At 40.2% G+C, this 15,233-nt stretch overlaps 1 protein-coding gene across 1 annotated transcript; it reads right to left on the bottom strand.

The window, feature by feature from the left end:
- Positions 1–260: 260 nt before the first annotated feature.
- Positions 261–15,202, bottom strand: LOC138945982 (fibrinogen C domain-containing protein 1-like). Its single transcript, XM_070317516.1, has 5 exons — positions 14,339–15,202; positions 13,686–13,810; positions 11,143–11,239; positions 10,074–10,241; positions 261–1,570 (listed from the first exon to the last, which is right to left on the bottom strand). The coding sequence occupies exons 1-5, from the start codon at positions 15,189–15,191 to the stop codon at positions 1,314–1,316; spliced, it is 1,500 nt and encodes a 499-aa protein (XP_070173617.1). The 5' UTR covers positions 15,192–15,202; the 3' UTR covers positions 261–1,313.
- Positions 15,203–15,233: the final 31 nt, after the last annotated feature.

The raw sequence follows: 15,233 nt of genomic DNA, 5'->3' as shown, positions 1-15,233 counted from the left end.
GATGCACGGGAAAAGTGCCGCGGGGATTGACGAAGCTGTATTGTCTCGGTGAAACACACACACACACACACACACACACACACACACACACACACACGCACACACACATACACACACTGACACACACATACACACACATACACACACACACACACACACACACACACACACACACACACACACACACACGTGCGCGCGCGCAAGCACGTTTCTTGAACAGCAACATTCTGACAAATACAGAGTTTTTAATATCATAGCCATTACTGCTTTTTCCAAACTAGGAAACGTTTATTGCTAAACATTAGAAACCAAACCAAACATTAAACTTGTTACATTTGCAAACCATAACAACCCGACATTGTACACGTGAACTGCTTAAACATAAGACAGCGACAACACAAAACGCTGTTGTAATTATGACAAAATTATGCATATTGCACCTGGTACGAGCGATATCTGAAAGAAACAGACGGCAGATCAAACATAATGATAAAGGAGTGTTAGTGTGAGTGGTATGGTTAATCTACAAGTACTGCAGTCCATGCGATATCTGAAAGAAACAGTCGGCAGATCAAACATAATGATAAAGTAGTGTTAGTGTGAGTGGAATGATTAATCTACAAGTAGTGCAGTCCATGAGACAAACTTCTTCTTCTTCTTCTTCTTCTTCTTCTTCTTCTTCTTCAGCGTTCCAGAATGTTCTGGTTACGTGTGAGCTCGTTTGCCCATTTGGGTTCCCCACACTATACTCTGAGAGCATAGTCAGCTCACTCCGCTTTTGTTGAGTAGGCATGCTGGGTATTTTCGTGTTTCCATAACCCACCGAACTCTGACATGGATTACAGGATCTTTTCCGTGCGTACTTGGTCTTGTGCGTGCACACACGAAGGGGATTAGGTCACTAACAGGTCTGCACATAAGTTGACCTGGGAGATCGGAAAAATCTCCACTCTTAACCCACCAGGCGGCAGCGACCGGGATTCGAATTCACGACCTCCCGATTAGGAGGCCGACGTCTTACCACCACGCCAATGCGCCCGTCCATGAGACAAACTGATTTTAGACAAAAAAGATTATATTTATTCTCTTTACGATTAGAAAATTGTGGAGTGTGGGGGTGGGTGAGTAGGCCCTCTATTAATCTGCATGTTATAAACAGGACAAAGGAGAGAAACAAGTGAGATAAAGATAAACAGAAGGCAAAAGGCACACACACACGTACACATCAATTATAAAAGAATGAAACAATAAAAACAACATGTTTCCATTAGTGACCAATTTTGCCGCAAAAGTAGATTGCTCCCAGTGTCGCTCTACATGATAGGCCTGATCTTCATCTCTGTGAACTTCATGGAGTAGGCGTTACTGCCTCCAAAGGTTATCCAGCTCACCCCGTCAAAGTTAGGAGCACTGCTGCTGGTCTTGTAGTCACCGTTCAGGTTGGAGCGGTGGCAGTACTGGTACCACCAGGCGCCGTGGTAACGTTGTGCACAGTTTGGCTTTAACCACGGGTCGTGGTCCCTGTCCTTGGTGCTGAACTGACGATCACGTTGATAGTACAGGCTGTCACCTGGGGATGGACAGTCATAGGGTGGTCAGTGTGTGCGTGTGTGCGTGTGGATGTGGGTGGAGGCGTGTGTGCGTGCGTGCGTGGGTGAGTGTGTGTGTGTTTTGTTTGTTTGGTTGGTTTGGTGTGTGTCTGTGTGTCTTTGTGTGTGTGTGTGTGTGGTTGTGGTTGTGTATGTGTATGTTTGTGTGTGTGTGTGTGTGTGTGTGTGTGTGTGTGTGTGTGTCTGTGTGTGTGTGTGTGTGTGTAAGTGTTAGGAAACGCTGCCGTTGCTGAACTTTGGTTCGGTTTTGTGTGTTGCATGTAGTTGACTTATTTGTACTTTGTGGGAAAGTACCGATATTATATTTTGTAAAACCGGCACGGTTGGCCTAGTGGTAAGGCGTCCGCCCCGTGATCGGGAGGTCGTGGGTTCGAACCCCGGCCGGGTCATACCTAAGACTTTAAAATTGGCAATCTAGTGGCTGCTCCGCCTGGCGTCTGGCATTATGGGGTAAGTGCTAGGACTGGTTGGTCCGGTGTCAGAATAATGTGACTGGGTGAGACACGAAGCCTGTGCTGCGACTTCTGTCTTGTGTGTGGCGCACGTTATATGTCAAAGCAGCACCGCCCTGATATGGCCCTTCGTGGTCGGCTGGGCGTTAAGCAAACAAACAAAAGAAAAAAACTAAAAATATTTTGTAAACACAATCTTTATGTTTGGACGAGAATGCAGGTGAACTTTCTAGTCCTGTCAAAACAAGTTGTTTACCACGTTGTTTTGAGTCGTGGGTTCGTGCGTTCGCTCGGATTAAGTGCGTCGGCGCTTTTGATGTACGTCACAGAGAACGTCACTATTCTAGTCCATGGGCAGTTCATCTAATTTTAGTTGTATCATGTTCGGTCTGGAATATTCTCGAGATTGAGTATTTACTATATAGGCCAGCGCGATTTGTATATAAAAATCTTCTACTTTGAATTCTGCTACGATGTGCAGTTGTATGTATGGAATGCTAAATAAATCCTCGAACTCAATTTGACGAGTTGTTTTCTGCTGCTGCGAAGACGGGCGACGTAGAATAAAAGAACACAACTATATGGCAATCCGAATGGTGCAAATGTCCCTTCTAGCTCTTGATGTCTAAATAACGCATTATTTAGCTAAATAACGCGTTATTTAGCTAAACAATGCTTTATTTAACTATATCATGCATTATTTAGCTAAATAATGCATTGTTTAACTTAAACAATGCATTATTTACAGATACAGAAAAAAGAGAGCACAAAGCACTAAACAATGCATTGTTTAGCATAAATAATAGATTGTGTCTGTAAATAACTCATTATTTATAAATAATTACGCGTTTTCTCTAAACAATATATTATATGTAAATAAAGTGTTATTTAGATAAATAAAATATTATTTAAATAAATAAAATATTATTTAGATAAATAAAATATTATTTGGATAAATAAAATATTGTATGTAAATAAAATATTATTTAGATAAATAAAATATTATTTAGATAAATAAAATATTATTTAGATAAATAATTTATTATTTACTGTTTTTGCCTTGAAATAGTATTATTACGCTAAATAATGCTTTATATAGCTATATAATAGGTTTCCGCTATATAATTCATGATTTGGTAAATAATACATTATATACCGTAAATAAAATATTATTTACCGTAAACAATATTCATTGTTTAGCGCAGTGCATCGAAGCCGATATTTCTCTTGTTGTTTTTTACCACGTGTTTCCGTGGATCCACGAGAGCTCTGTTGATTCTCAAACTGACCAATCAGACAACTAGCATCTGTCTCGGCGTACTAAAGCTACATCCGCTTCGCTTCCGACCATCTTCTTGTCAGGTGGCTAACTTCAACTGATGGTACAACAGCAGCTATTTAGTTCGCAGTCGTTCATTCTGCATGTCCAGATGTAAAAGATGTTCCCCCATAAAACTTTAAAATACGAACCCTTTGCAGTGCCAGTTCCTGGACAACCGCTGTAGTTAGAGTTCTGATCAATTCAGCGGGAACGTTCCCTTGTGCTTGTGTAGCCATCTTGATTACATTTGGATTGGATTGGATTGGATTGGATTGGATAAGATTTACAGTCCAGTGAGGTTACCCTCATGGAAATTCGGGCTGCTTTCTCCCCGGGGAAAGCGAGCTGCCATACACACGGCGCTACCCATATTTTTTTTTTCCTGCATGCGTGTATTCATGTTTCCTGAGACTTAATGCCGTGTGAGATGGATATTTTTTTTTTACTTTATTCCAAGTCCCACGGGTATTTGATGGACATTTTTATCTATGCCTATACAATTTTGCCAGGAAAGACCCTTTTGTCAATCGTGGGATCTTTAACGTGCACACCCCAATGTAGTGTACATGAAGGGACCTCGGTTTTTCGTCTCATCCGAAAGACTAGCACTTGAACCCACCATCTAGGTTAGGAAAGGGGGGAGAAAATTGCGGCCTGACCCAGGCCTGAACACGCAACCTCTCGCTTCCGAGCGCAAGTGCGTTACCACTCGGCCACCCAGTACCTTGGCGGAACCGGATGTGGAGTACCGGATACTGGGTTTGCCAAGACAGTGGAGAATCAACAGCGCTCTCTCGGATCCACGGAAACACGTGGAAAAAAACAACAAGAGAAAAAACGGCTTCGCGATGCGCTAAACAATGAATTGTTTACGGTATATAATATTTTATTTACGGTATATAATGTATTATTTACCAAATCATGAATTATATAGCGGAAACCTATTATATAACTATATAAAGCATTATTTAGTGTAATAATACTATTTCAAGGCAAAAACAGTAAATAATAAATTATTTATCTAAATAATAAATTATTTATCTAAATAATAAATTATTTATGTAAATAATATTTTATTTATCTAAATAATATTTTATTTAGATAAGTAATATTTTATTTACATATGATATTTTATTTATCTAAATAATATTTTATTTATCTAAATAATATTTTATTTATCTAAATAATATTTTATTTATCTAAATAACACTTTATTTACATATAATATATTGTTTAGAGAAAACGCGTAATTATTGATAAATAATGAGTTATTTACAAACACAATCTCTTATTTATGCTAAACAATGCATTATTTAGTGCTTTGAGCTCTCTTTTTTCTGTATCTGTAAATAATGCATTGTTTAATTTAAACAATGCATTATTTAGCTAAATAATGCATGATATAGCTAAATAATGCGTTATTTAGACATCAAGAGCTAGAAGGGACATTTGCACCATTCGGATTGCCATACAACTATACGACGTTTGAGAACTTGTGGCAATCTCAAGTGTCGTGTAACAGTAAATGCGTGTGTGATTGTGTGTAAGTGCGTGTGTGTTTGTGAATTCTGTGTGTTATGTGTGTGTGTGTGTGGGTGCGTGCGTGCGTGGGTGCGTGCATGAGTGTGTTTGTGTGTGTTTTGTTTGTTTGTTGTGTGTGTGTGTGTGTGTGTGTGTGTGTGTGTGTGTGTGTGTGTGTGTGTGTGTGTGTGTGTGTGTGTGTGTGCGTGTGTGTGTTGGTTGGTTGGTTAGTTGTGTGTGAGTGCGAGGGTGTGCGTGCGCTTAGGCCTAAACAAAAAAAAGGTGTGGTTACGGTAACCCGACCTACCCTATTTTTAGGGGCCGACCCTATAACTTTTTATTACATTTGTCACAAAAAAAAACAAAAGAAAACAGTGCATAAAACGCAATAAAAGCGACAGCGCTCGAGTCGCACACTTATTTCCCTGTCAAGTAGGTTTAATTTGTACACATTAGAAAACAAGTCGCGTAAGGCGAAAATACAATATTTAGTCAAGTAGCTGCCATTTTTCAGCAAGACCGTATACTCGTAGCATCGTCAGTCCACCGCTCATGGCAAAGGCAGTGAAATTGACAAGAAGAGCGGGGTAGTAGTTGCGCTAAGAAGGATAGCACGCTTTTCTGTACCTCTCTTTGTTTTAACTTTCTGAGCGTGTTTTTAATCCAAACATATCATATCTATATGTTTTTGGAATCAGGAACCGACAAGGAATAAGATGAAAGTGTTTTTAAATTGATTTGGACAATTTAATTTTGATAATAATTTTTATATATTTAATTTTCAGAGCTTGTTTTTAATCCGAATATAACATATTTATATGTTTTTGGAATCAGCAAATGATGGAGAATAAGATAAACGTAAATTTGGATCGTTTTATAAATTTTTATTTTTTTTTTACAATTTTCAGATTTTTAATGACCAAAGTCATTAATTAATTTTTAAGCCACCAAGCTGAAATGCAATACCGAACCCCGGGCTTTGTCGAAGATTACTTGACCAAAATTTCAACCAATTTGGTTGAAAAATGAGGGCGTGACAGTGCCGCCTCAACTTTCACGAAAAGCCGGATATGACGTCATCAAAGACATTTATCAAAAAAATGAAAAAAAACGTTCGGGGATTTCATACCCAGGAACTCTCATGTCAAATTTCATAAAGATCGGTCCAGTAGTTTAGTCTGAATCGCTCTACACACACACACACACGCACACACGCACGCACACACACACACACGCACATACACCACGACCCTCGTTTCGATTCCCCCTCGATGTTAAAATATTTAGTGAAAACTTGACTAAATATAAAAAAGTAAAACAAAAAAAAGTGATTGCCTACCTTTCTACCCTATTTTTTGGGGCTATGTTACCTTAACCACACCTTTTTTTTATATTTAGTCAAGTTTTGACTAAATATTTTAACATCGAGGGGGAATCGAAACGATGGTCGTGGTGTATATGGCCAAGAATCTGTCATGGCGTCGAAAGAAGGAAAGAGCCCGCTTGAATTATTTGGCAGGCTCCTGCTTCTAATAAACTTTTTTTGCAAAGAACATTTTTGTGTTGGATGAAAGAGGATGAATGGACGAACGTTTTGGTATAACATGGTGGCAAATTTATGCCGTAAGCAATGAATAACAGACTTGTGATTCCAACCTTACCTAGTCATTCTGGAGAAAAAAGCGTTACGCGATTTTGGGTGCTTTCAGTTTTGTAAGAACTGTACTCCGAACACGTGCGCGACCGGTAAATCCTTCATACAAACCAGACAGGAAATGAATGCAGTGTTTAATGAGACCAAAAATGGGCTCGACGGAGCTGCCAACTTCGTTCATTTCGCTTGGAAAAGTGATGCGAGATGTACGTTATTATCCTTGTGTAAATTCGGTATCGGTCAGTCAAACGGTCGTACAGTCCGCGGTAAATGTAAGATGGCCGCCAAAGATCGATGTCGAGGTTCACACAGTCTACTAAGTCTAAAATAATATTTAAAAAATTGCTTGCAATGCATGCTTTGTCTGTGATTCGTGAAAATCGACACGATTTGTTGATTTTGTGTAAAGAAACCAAAATAAAACGTTCTCGTTTTGCCGAGATGTTGTGACAAGCGTGACCTAACTAGTCTCCCTTGGTCATTTGCATATGATCTATCAATGACAACAGGACTTTCACACCTACGTGCGAGATGGACGAGCCCAGCCCTACGGGTAAGTGTGCATGGTCGTCATCCAAATAGTAACGTACATCACTTTTGAGAATGAAACTGCTATGAATCGAGTGATTTCTTACGAAACATGATAAAAACAATGTTTGAAAGGAAAAAGTATTCGTACCTGAATGATTCAGTCGAAAATCGAATGTTGTTGAAATTTGTTTTGGGGGGTGGTGGTTTTGTGTAGGTGTTAGTGGTGCTTGGTTACCCATAGGTCTGTGACATTCTTAGTTTATATGATCAAAGCTCATTGGCAATTGCAAATATTCTTAGGGAGGTAGGTTAGTCATGCTATCTAATTTTTAAATTTAGTCAAGTTTTGACTTAATGTTTTAACATAGAGGGGGAATCGAAAAGAGGGTCGTGGTGTATGTGTGTGTGTGTGTGTGTGTGTGTGTGTGTGTGTGTGTGTGTGTGTGTGTGTGTGTGTGCGTGTGCGTGCGTGCGTGTAGAGCGATTCAGACCAAACTACTGGACCGATCTTTATGACATTTTACATGAGAGTTCCTTGGATTGATATCCCCGAAGTTTTTTTTCGTTTTTTCGATAAATGTCTTTGATGACGTCATATCCGGCTTTTCGTGAAAGTTGAGGCGGCACTGTCACGCTCTCATTTTTCAACCAAATTGGTTGAAATTTTGGTCCAGTAGTCTTCGACAAAGCCCGGACTTCGATATTTCATTTCAGCGTGGTGGCTTAAAAATTAATTAATGACTTTGGTCATTACAAATCTGAAAATTGTAAAAAAAAATTTTTTTAAAAAGATCAAAATTTATGTTTATCTTATTCTCCATCATTTTCTGATTCCAAAAACATATTAATATGTTATATTTGGATTAAAAACAAGCTCTGAAAATTAAAAATATAAAAATTATTTTCAAAATTAAATTTTTGAAATCAATTTAAAAACACTTTCATCTTATTTCTTGTCGGTTCCTGATTCCAAAAACATATAGATAGGATATGTTTGGATTAAAAACACGCTCAGAAAGTTAAAACGAAGAGAGATACAGAAAAGCGTGCTATCCTTCTCAGCGCAACTACTACCCCGCTCTTCTTGTCAATTTCACTGCCTTTGCCGTGCGCGGTGGACTGACGATGATACGAGTATACGGTCTTGCTGCGTTGCATTGCGTTCAGTTTCATTCTGTGAGTTCGACAGCTACTTGACTAAATGTTGTATTTTCGCCTTACGCGACTTGTTATTCTTGTTGAAATTCACAACATTTCATAAAGATCGGTGAAAAATTAGAAAATAACGGTTTATAACTGACAAAAGCTTGTTTTTCTTCTGAAAAGTACGTATTGAAACTCAGTTATGGACAACGGACCTACTCACAAAATTTCATAAAGATTGGTGAAAAAACGGGATTTAACGGTTTTTTAACTGCCAAAAATCAACTTTTTATTATTGTTGAAATTCAGTTAGGGACAACCAACCTAACCACAACATTTCATAAAGATCGGTGAAAAATTAGAAAATAACGGTTTATAACGGGTTTTTAACTGCCCCAGGTGGCCCATACAAATAAAAACAGTTTTATTCTGCTAAAAACCACATCTCCTTTCTTACCCACAACAACATTAATAAGATAAAGCAAGTCTAAAAAATGGTGTTTGTGTAACACTTTTTGGACACACTGACAGATTCCTGGCCATGTGCGTGTGTGCGTGTGTGTGTGTGTCTGTGTGTGTGTAGAGCGATTCAGACTAAACTACTGGACCGATCTTTATGAAATTTGACATGAGAGTTCCTGGGTATGAAATCCCCGAACGTTTTTTTCATTTTTTTGATAAATGTCTTTGATGACGTCATATCCGGCTTTTCGTGAAAGTTGAGGCGGCACTGTCACGCCCTCATTTTTCAACCAAATTGGTTGAAATTTTGGTCAAGTAATCTTCGACGAAGCCCGGACTTCGGTATTGCATTTCAGCTTGGTGGCTTAAAAATTAATTAATGACTTTGGTCATTAAAAATCTGAAAATTGTAAAAAAAAATAAAAATTTATAAAACGATCCAAATTTACGTTTATCTTATTCTCCATCATTTGCTGATTCCAAAAACATATAAATATGTTATATTCGGATTAAAAACAAGCTCTGACAATTAAATATATAAAAATTATTATCAAAATTAAATTGTCCAAATCAATTTAAAAACACTTTCATCTTATTCCTTGTCGGTTCCTGATTCCAAAAACATATAGATATGATATGTTTGGATTAAAAACACGCTCAGAAAGTTAAAACAAAGAGAGGTACAGAAAAGCGTGCTATATCCTTCTTAGCGCAACTACTACCCCGCTCTTCTTGTCAATTTCACTGCCTTTGCCATGAGCGGTGGACTGACGATGCTACGAGTATACGGTCTTGCTGAAAAATGGCATTGCGTTCAGTTTCATTCTGTGAGTTCGACAGCTACTTGACTAAATATTGTATTTTCGCCTTACGCGACTTGTTTTACCTTATGTGTGGGTGTGTGTGTTTGTTTGTGTGTGTGTGTGTGTGTGTGTGTGTATGTGTGTGTGTGTGTGTGTGTGTGTGTGTGTGTGTGTGTGTGTGTGTGTGTGTTCGCGCTTTCGATAACACACAGAAAACCAAGAATAAAAGAAAGAGAGAGAGAAAGGTGAGAACAAAAGGATCAGAGAGATGGAGCAGAGAAAGATAGATAGTTAGACACACACACACACACACACACACTCATACATACATACACACACACATACACACACACACACACACAAACAAACACACACACACACACACTCATACATACATACACAGACACACACACACACACAAAATGACACAGGGAGACACCCAAAATGACAGACAAAGACAAACAGAGACATTAAAGAGACGGATAGAAAGAGATATGATTGAGGGTCACACACACTGTTTGCTTCTGAAATGCCCCGTGTTTTGTGTATTGAGTCGTCCCATTGTCAGGCACGTACCAGCGTTTCCTCCAGTGAAGTTGTCATAGCGCAGAGTAAAGTTGTGAGAAACGTCGTCCACGTGAAAGCCGCTGTATGTCGCATTCCCTTTGGTTCCGTCCCACTTGCGCAAGTCGACACGCAACTCGTACCTCTGTGAGGTGGTCAGCTTGTGCAGCTTGTCCAGTCCTGCACCGGGAAAACACACACACACACACACACACACACACACACACGCGCGCGCGCGCGCGCGCGTTACAATAGTTCATATAAAGACACATCATCACAACGAACGTTTACCAGGGATTAATACCTCTTTCAAAATAGGTCCTGTGATTGTAATTGATTGGACGGATACCACATTCAATTACCCAACCCTCGTTTATCTGATTCTTGGCATGTCATCATATTCAATATTTTGAATCATAAAGTCTGTCGGATTGATTGATCAAATTTGTCCCACTTGTTTCAACACACTCTGAAAATATCACAGGGAAAATAATATTATTAGCGAAATCTATTGTTTTGGTCATTCGGCGTCTGAATACGCAAAGTGAAAGAAAAAATACCCTGTGACAAGACTTGAATGACATCGAGTGCAATTCCCGCATAAATCGATTCAGGCGTTTCGGAGCCTTTTGTCATCATATCCCCCCCCACACACACACACACATACACACACACGTACACACCATACACACACACACACCATACACACACACCATACACCATACACACACACCATACACACACAGACACAGACACACACACACACACACCAGGGCCGGACTAGGCGAAGAGGAGGGGGGGGGGGTTGCCAGTGGTGGTCCAAGCTGATGGGTATGTCATATTCTGAGATAGGAAAATGGTCGCTCCTTGCATGAAACGGCATAAAATAAACAATGATAAAAAATGTTTTAAATAAGTGAGGTACATGTTTAGGCTAGGGGGGAGGGGGGGTGCGCAACCCCCATAACCCCCCGGTAGTCCGGCCCTGCACACCCACACACACACACACCATACACAAACACACACACACACACACACACACAAACATAAAAACCACTTTTATAGATAACAAATAACGAACCTAGCCAGAAGTTGCCCTCCAGGTCACCAAACCCATTGCGATATTGCGCCCAATCCCGGTAGAAGTCCACAGAGGCGTCCTGTCTTCTCTGGAAGACCTGCAAGCAAAGACCAGTATTAGTAGATTGACGCTTGCGTGCATGGGTGTGTGTGTATGGGTGTGTTGCATGGGTGTGCGTGCATGGGTGTGCGTGCATGGGAGTGCGTGCACGTATTTGCGAGTTCGTTAGGAGTATCCCATGAACTGTTTCTCTTTGACCCTCGTTCAACTCCTGTGTGCAAGTAAAATCGTTATTACGACAAATTTCTCACCCCAATTGAAGCATTAATTCCTGCGTCATTTCATTCACACTGTATATGCCATTTAAAGGATTTGACTTGACTATCTGGAAAACCCTTCAGATTAAACAGTTCTTTTACATGGATCACGTGACCGCCGCGCAAGTAAAGGTATCCCCAAAATCGACATGAAAATAACGGAAGCGGCCAAATAAAAATCGATGAAAAATCGTAGTAGACACTACATGTCAACTGTTACATGTATACGAAGGGGGAAGTCAAATCAATGATCTACCGAGAACACTATGTTTCGTTTAGCTGGCTTGCTTATTTTCTGTTATGAAATTCCTACTGCGCAGGTGTCAAACGTATGAGCGGACAAAACCCAGACTTTTTGTGTTAATGTTGAGGGGTACCATGACCAAAAGCGCTGAATATTACTTATGACTTGGTTGATTTCTTTGAAACCTTCAAGAATCGTTTGCCTTCATACCAGACGTACTTCAAATCATTTGTGGAAAAATACAGGTACTTGTTGAGATGGGACAGGGAAGAGCTGAGTCGGTAGAGGTGCTGGCTTCAAAACCAGTTGTCGCTATTGGTTTGGGTTCGATCCCCACGTTCGTCGAGGGCTTTATTTGTGCAGTCAAATTTGTGCAAACTCTCTTCGGTGTCGAAAAACTCCCGTGTGCACGCACGCACGCGATAAAAAACCAAGTTCACAACGAAAATCTTAGGACTTAGAAACGTGAATACACGCATGAAGGAAAAAGAAGAAAACAAAGAAACGGGTAGCGCCGTACTGTGGCAGCTCGCTGTCCCCAGTGAGAAAGCAGTCTGAATTGCAATGAGCGCAACATACAGGACTATAAGAAATCTTATATTTATACTGATGTAATGTTCCGAACAAAGTTTTAAAGCACGTCATTGGAGTATATACTTAGGGTAAGGGCTCCTAATATGGACCAGCTCCTAATATGGACCACCTTCTGTTCTGACAAACTAACGGCGCTAGAGCGCTCAAAAACGTTTTATTCGCTGTATTCACCCTCTCTGGATAACTTGCACATGTCAAAACAGTTGCGAAAACACAAATCTGAAAACCGTTAGGCTTTTTCTTTTTTTTCTCACTTTTGGCAGCGTTCACTCTAAATTTGCCACCTAAAACGGACTTGTTTCTGTCCACAGCCAAAGCTTTTATCACACAAAAATTGCTATGTATGACAGCTAAAACCGTATTTGTTACATTTTAGCAGTGTTGACCCTGAGTTTCTACTGCAAACAAAAAATAATAGCAAAATCTCAAAGTATGTGCGAGTCCCCTAATATGGACCACCTTCAACAAATCGAAGAAAATAAAATCTAAAGGCTATTTTCATTAATTCATTAAGAAGCCTGCTGGAAATAACCGATAACACTCTGCCTATAACTAGCCCTCGAGATTTAAAAAACATGCAACAAAAAGTCTTCTTTTCGTGGAACTGGAAGTTGATAATTTCACTTATTTTCACTCTGTTTTTGATAAGCTTCTTTAGTTTCCTGGTGTGCTTCAAATAATGCTCTCATCAACCTTAAACAGATAAATGTAGAGCATATTTTGATTAGGCTGACTTGTACACTAAGTTGTATCATGTTATTTTGAAGTATAGGGGGCTTTTTACAGTGATTCGTGAAGGCCGCTTTACTGGTCCATATTAGGCGCCCAGGCTCCTAATATGGACCCTTTGTGATTTTTTCTGTATTTAAGTTTTGCTGAATGTCTATCAAAGCTATTTCACTCTAATTAGGCCTAACGGTTAACCTAAGAGAGAAGGACTACCAAACACAAAATGAAACTTCTTCGCAAGAAAACAAGCTAGTTATCAGCGTGAAACAAAACGTGGTCCATATTAGGAACCCTTCCCCTACGTTAAATAAAATCACGTAATAGCTTTAAAACTGTTATGACGTGCTTTAAAACTTTTATGACGAGTACTTCGCATGTCTACAGACAAATTATTAAAACAAATACTGCCAACGTTTCCTTTGCATGTAACCACCGACTTGAATTTGCTATTCATGCATGCATACTCACTCACCACAAACGCAAGTACCAACGCAACCCAAACCCCCATCCCCAACCCCAACTGCCATTCACACAAACACACACACACACACACACACACACACACCAACACACACCAACACACACACACACATACACACACACACACACCAACACACACGAACACACACACACACACACACACACACACACATACATACAATCCATCCTCCGTGGTCCGTGGTCTGATCACAGTAGACAGTGATTGGATCTCCTGAGATGTAGACTGTGCGGATTGCGCTTTGTGGAGCGAGTTTCAACCAGTCCACACAGTTTGAATCATTTCCTGAAAATTACATTAGACAAAAAATACCCCTGTTCAGTGACGATAGTGTAACCATTCCACGAAACAAACGTACGCGGGATCTCCTGAACGTAGAAAAAAAATGTCACTGTTCAATGACAATAATATAACCATTCAACGAACCGAGGGGATCGCATCCCCCGACCGCACAAAAAGACAAGAAGAAGAAGAAGAAGAAGAAGAAGAAGAAGAAGTGCCCGATTCACCTTCTGTGATGGGAAACCACGCAGCCAGGTTCGCCGCCGACAAGCAGACAAACATACTAACCAATTAAATCGATGGTAATTTTGAAACTATTTCAATCCAAATCTTTGTATCTGCTTGAGCAACGAGACCGTGCCAAATAGCGTTGTGAAGAAAATGGACAAGGCCCTCTCATTTAATCTTTTAAACAAAACTCAGGAGGCAAAAGAAAGCCAAAAAGACAACAATTCTACTAGAACATCAAATCTTTTAAATCAATAATGGTATCTTACTTCGTGTTAAATCTCTTTCGTATTGTGCACTCACTTTCTGTCAATGGGACCTTGACAGTCTTAGTCAGTGTAGATAACTGTGTGGTCAGATTGAGAAGGCCAGCTTTCAGCTCTCCTATGATTCCCTTCTGGTGTTGAAGAAGATTCGCCTGGTCCTTGTTTGCTTGCATCACCTCAACATGTTCAGCTTTCATTTCTGAAATGGTTCCAATCTGTTTCGAGATGTGCATCGCCTGGTGTTGAACAAGATTCGCCTGGTCCTTGTTTGCTTGCATCACCTCAACAAGTTCAGCTTTCATTTCTGCCTTGGTTCCATTCTGTTTCGAGATGTGCATCGCCTGGTGTTGAAGAAGATTCGCCTGGTTCTTGTTCACTTGCACCATGTCTTGTATGGTTCCATTCTGTTGCGAGATCTGCATCGCCTGGTGTTGAAGAAGATTCGCCTGGTCCTTGTTCACTTGCACCATGTCTTGGATGGTTCCATTCTGTTGCGAGATCTGCATCGTCTGGTGTTGAAGAAGATTCGCCTGGTCCTTGTTCACTTGCACCATGTCTTGGATGGTTCCATTCTGTTGCGAGATCTGCATCGTCTGGTGTTGAAGAAGATTCGCCTGGTCCTCGTTCACTTGCACGATGTCTTGGATGGTTCCATTCTGTTTCGAGATGTGCACCGCCTGGTGTTGAAGAAGATTCGCCTGGTCTTTGTTCACTTGCACCATATCTTGTATGGTTCCATTCTGTTGCGAGATCTGCATCGTCTGGTGTTGAAGAAGATTCGCCTGGTCCTCGTTCACTTGCACCATGTCTTGGATGGTTCCATTCTGTTGCGAGATCTGCATCGTCTGGTGTTGAAGAAGATTCGCCTGGTCCTCGTTCACTTGCACCATGTCTTGGATGGTTCCATTCTGTTTCGAGATGTGCACCGCCTG

Source organism: Littorina saxatilis, linkage group LG13, assembly GCF_037325665.1.
Source record: "Littorina saxatilis isolate snail1 linkage group LG13, US_GU_Lsax_2.0, whole genome shotgun sequence".
NCBI classification, from domain to species: Eukaryota; Metazoa; Mollusca; class Gastropoda; order Littorinimorpha; family Littorinidae; genus Littorina; species Littorina saxatilis.
This window is presented reverse-complemented; position numbering and strand designations above follow the sequence as displayed.

Bases quoted from the DNA above. Each gene is read 5' to 3' on its own strand.
- LOC138945982 (XM_070317516.1), bottom strand. From the start codon at position 15,191: ATGGTGCAAGTGAACGAGGACCAGGCGAATCTTCTTCAACACCAGACG. The intron at 10,242-11,142 runs GTTCGTTATTTG...TTCCCGGTGCAG, and splicing joins GGAGGGCAACTTCTGGCTAG to GACTGGACAAGCTGCACAAG. The intron at 1,571-10,073 runs GTACGTGCCTGA...GTCCATCCCCAG, and splicing joins CTTCACTGGAGGAAACGCTG to GTGACAGCCTGTACTATCAA.